The following is a 4554-nucleotide window of genomic DNA, read 5'->3' on the forward strand; positions in this document are numbered from 1 at the left end:
AAAAAAAAAAAAAAAAAAAAAGGGCTGGGGCATAGCTCAGTGGTAGAGTGACCCTGGGTTCAATCCCCAAGGGGGATTGAAAAAAAATCATTCAGAACATCTTCACCCTCACAAAACCCCCTGTACCCATGAAGAGTGTTCCTCACCTTCCCTTTCTCTGGCTCCTAGCAACCATGCATTCACCTTTCATCTGTGCAGATTTGTCTGTTCTAGTCATTTTGTATAAGTGGAACAATATGCCATGTAGCCTATGTGTCTGGCATTTTTCACAGTAAAGTGTATTCATTTTTTCTTTTTTTGTGGTAGTGGTGATTGAACCCAGGAATGCTGTACCACTGAGCTATATCCCCAGTTCTTTTTTTTTCTTCAAGTAAATGGTGTATTTTTATTAGACAAATAAATTGCAAAACAACTGTATTAGAGGAAAATGGAAGAGAATATTGTAGTATAAATGGGAGAGAGAAGGTCAAATCACTACTGCGAAGCTCCCCAGTCCATTTAATTTTTTGTTTTGAGACAGAATTTTGGTAAGTTGCCGAGGTTGGCCTCAAACTTGAGATCCTCTTGCCTCATTTTTCTGAGTTGCTGAGATTACAGGCATGTGCCACTGCACCGGACTGATATAATATTCTCAAGGTTCACCAATTTGTAGTATGTATCAGTACCTCACTCCTATTTAGGGCTAAATAATATACCATTATGTGGTTGTATCACTTTGTCCATTCATCAGTTGGTAGACATTTGGGTTGCTTCCACCTTTGACTATTTATTTATTTTTCTTTTTACTATTACTATTTACTATTATGAGTGATGCTGTTATGAACTTTCACTATATATAGGAGTGAAATTGTGGGTCATATGGTAACTATTAAATTTTTGAGGAACTGCCAAACTGTTTTCTCCAGTGGCTGCCCCAAATTGCATTTCTATCGGTAATCTATAAGAGTTCTAATTTCCCCACATCCTCACTACACTTGTTATTATATGTCTTTTGACTACAGTCATCCTAGTGGGTGTGTGAAGTGGTATCTCATGTGGTTTTGATTTCCATTATCTTGATGACTAATGATGTTGACTGTTGTTTTTTTCCTTGCAGGGCTGGGGATTAAACCCAGGGCCTCATGCATGCCAGGCAAGTGCTTTACTATTGAGCCACATCCCCAGTTGTTTATTTTTTTTATTTTTATGTGGCGCTGAGGATCGAACCTAGGACCTCGCACATGCGAGGCAAGTGCTCTACCACTGAGCCACAACCCCAGCCCCCCTAGTTGTTTTTATTTTTTATTTTAAGACACGGTCTGACTAAGTTGCCCAGGCTGGCCTCAAATTGACAATTTTCCTGCCTTAGTTTTCCTAGCTACTGGGATTACAGGCAAGTACCACCACACCTGGCTCCTTCATTCATTTTTTTGAATTGAGATTTCTTTTTGCTATGAGTTCTTTATATTTTCTAGATATTAGATTCATATCAAATGTATTATTTGCACATATTTTCTTCCATTCTGATGGTTTTTTCCCTGCTTCTTTAATTTTTGTGGTGTTGAGGATTGAATCCAGGGCCTCACACATACTAGAGCAAGCTCTCTACTGCTGAGCCCTTTTTTAAAAACCTGTATTTTGCGGGGGTCAGGGGAGGAAGAAAAAAAATGCTGGATAAAATATATATTTTTTTAATTTAAAAGACAAAATTATTTTTTTTACTTGTTTATTTATTTTTGTATGTGGTGCTGGGATTGAACCCAGGGTCTTGCATGTGCGAGGCAAGCATTCTACCGCTGAGCCACAACCCCAGCCCACGGATAAAATATTTTTAAAAATTGTATTTTGAGACAGAGTCTCACTAAGTTACCCAGTTACCAAGGCTGGCCTTGAACTTGTCATCCTTTTGCCTCAGCCTTCAAAGTAGCTGAATTTATAGGTGTACACCACCCACCCAGCATCTCTTCACTTCTTTGATAATGTTCTTTGAAGTATAAAGGTTGATTTGTTTTGTTTGTTTTTGGTGCTAGGGATTGAACCCAGGGCTTTGTGCATACTAAACATGTTCTCTGTCACTGAGCTGCACCCCCAGAATCCTCTGAAAATTATTAATTTTGATGAATTTCAATTTTTTGGTTATTTATGCTTACAGTTTCATATTTATGAAACCATTGCCTACTCTAGGTCAAGAAAGTCAAGATTAATGCTTGTTTTGTTCTAAGAGTTCTATGGTTTTAGCTCTTACATTTAGGTCTTTGATCCATTTTGAGTTAATTCACACACAAACTGTGAGTTAAGGGTCTAGCTTCACTCTTTTTTGCATATTAACAATCCAAGCTCCAGCACCATTTTTTAAAAAGTATTTTTTATTTTTTTAGGTGGACACAATATCTTTATTTCATTTTTTTTTTAATGTGGTGCTGAGAATTGAACCCAATGCCTCACTCATGTTAGGCGAGCACTCTACCACTTGAGCCACATCCCCAGCCCCAGCATCACCATTTTTTGAAAAGACAATTCTTTCCCCACTGAATTGTCTTAGAACTCTTATTGAAAGTCATTGACTATAGGTATATGAATTTATTTTTGGACTCTTGATTCTATTTCATTGACCTTATATATATATATTTTTTTCTTTTTTTTTTGGTACTAGGAATTGAATTGAGGGGCACTTGACCATTGAGCCACATCCCCAGCCCTATTTTGTATTTTATTTAGAGACAGGGTCTCACTGAGTTGCTTAATGCCTTGCTTTTGCTGAGGCTTTGAACTCAAGATTCTCCTGACTCAGCCTCCTGAGCCATTAGGATTATAGGCATGTGCCACCGTGCCCAGCTGTTTTATTTATTTATTTTTTAATATCAGTGCCAAATAGTCTTTTTTTCCCCCACATTTTTTATTGCTGCATTATAGTTGTACATACTGATGAGGTTTGTTGTTACATATTTGTCCATGTACACAATACACAATATAATAATATAATTTGGCCAATATCACTCCCCTGCACTCCCCCCCCTTCCTCCTCGACTCCCATCCCTTGGTCCCTTTCCTAAGATCTGCTCCCACTGTTTTCTCCTTTTTTTCTCTATAGCTTCTTCATATGTGAGAAAACATGCCCTTAACCCTCTGAGTTTGATTTATTTCTCTTAACATGGTGGTCTCTAGTTACATCCATTTCCTGAAAATGACATCATTTGGCTTTTCTTTTTTTTTCTTTCTTTTTTTTTTAATATTTATTTATTTTTTTAGTTATCGGCAGACACAACATCTTTGTTGGTATGTGGTGCTGAGGATCGAACCCGGGCCGCACGCATGCCAGACGAGCGCGCTACCGCTTGAGCCACATCCCCAGCCCTCATTTGGCTTTTCTTTATGGCTAAATAAAATTCCATTATGTATATATACCACATTTTAAAAAATACATTCATCTGTTGATAGACACCTAGGCTGATTCCATAATTTGGCTATTGTGAATTGTGCTGTTATAAACCTGGGTATGCATGTATCACATAGTAAGATGACTTTAATTCTCCAGGATAAATACTGAGAAGTGGTACAGCTGGGTCATATGGTGGTTCCATGCCTAGTCTTTGGAGGAAACTCCATTCTGATTTTCCTAGTGTTTGTTACTAATTATTTACAGTCTCACCAACAGTGTAAAAAGTGTTTTTTTTTTTCTCCACATCCTCTCCAGCATTTATTGCTATTTGTATGCTTGATGATTGCCTTTCTGACTGGTGTGAGATGAAATCTCAGTACTTTTGATTTTCATTTCCATAATTGCTAATAAAGTTGAACATTTTTTCATGTATTTGTTGATCATTTATATTTCTTCTTTTGAGAAGTATCTGTTTTAATTCATTTGCCTATTTGTTTAATTGGGTTATTTAATTTTTTTGGTGTAAAAATTTTTGAGCTCTTTATGTGTTCTAGATATTAATGCTCTGTCAGAGGAGTAGCTAGATTTTTCTCCCATTCTTTAGGCTTTCTCTTCTGTTTGTTTTTAAAGATTGTTTGGGCTATTCTCAGTTCTTTATATTTCCAAATGAACTTTAGGATCAGCTTGTTATTTCTACCAAAAAGGCAGGTGTAATTTTTTGTTTGTTTGTACCAAGGATTGATTGAACCTAGGGGCGATTAACACTGAGCTATATCCCCAGCCCATTTTATTTCTTATTTTGGGATAGGGTCTTGCTAAGTAACCGATGGCCTTGCTAAGCTGCTGAGGCTGGCTTTGAACTTGCAATCCTCCTGCCTTAGCCTCCAGAGCCGCTGGGATTCCAAGCATGTGCCGCCATGCCTGACAAAGCAGGTGGAATTTTGATAGGGACTGTAATGAATCTGACATCATTTGGCAGGCATTGTCATCTTAACAATACAAGCCCTTCAACCCATGAACAGGGGATGCCTTTCCAGTATTTAGGCCTCTAATTTCTTTCAATGATGTTATTAGTGTATGAGACTTGTACTTCTTTTGTTAAAAACTTTTTTTGATACTGGGGATTGAACCCAGGGGTGCTTTAATCACTAAGCTACATCCCCAGTCATCTCTTCTCCCCTCCCTCCCTCCCTCCC

General features: G+C 37.7%; 1 protein-coding gene across 1 annotated transcript in view; it reads left to right on the forward strand.

The window, feature by feature from the left end:
* Positions 1–4275: 4275 nt before the first annotated feature.
* Positions 4276–4554, forward strand: part of Mfge8 (milk fat globule EGF and factor V/VIII domain containing) — a 17820-nt gene continuing 17541 nt past the window's right edge. Inside the window, exon 1 of the mRNA XM_048790138.1 lies at positions 4276–4311. Within this exon, the coding sequence (XP_048646095.1) occupies positions 4276–4311 (36 nt within the window). The remainder of the gene's footprint in view (positions 4312–4554) is intronic.

Source organism: Marmota marmota, unplaced genomic scaffold (assembly GCF_001458135.2).
Source record: "Marmota marmota marmota unplaced genomic scaffold, marMar, whole genome shotgun sequence".
NCBI lineage: Eukaryota > Metazoa > Chordata > Mammalia > Rodentia > Sciuridae > Marmota > Marmota marmota.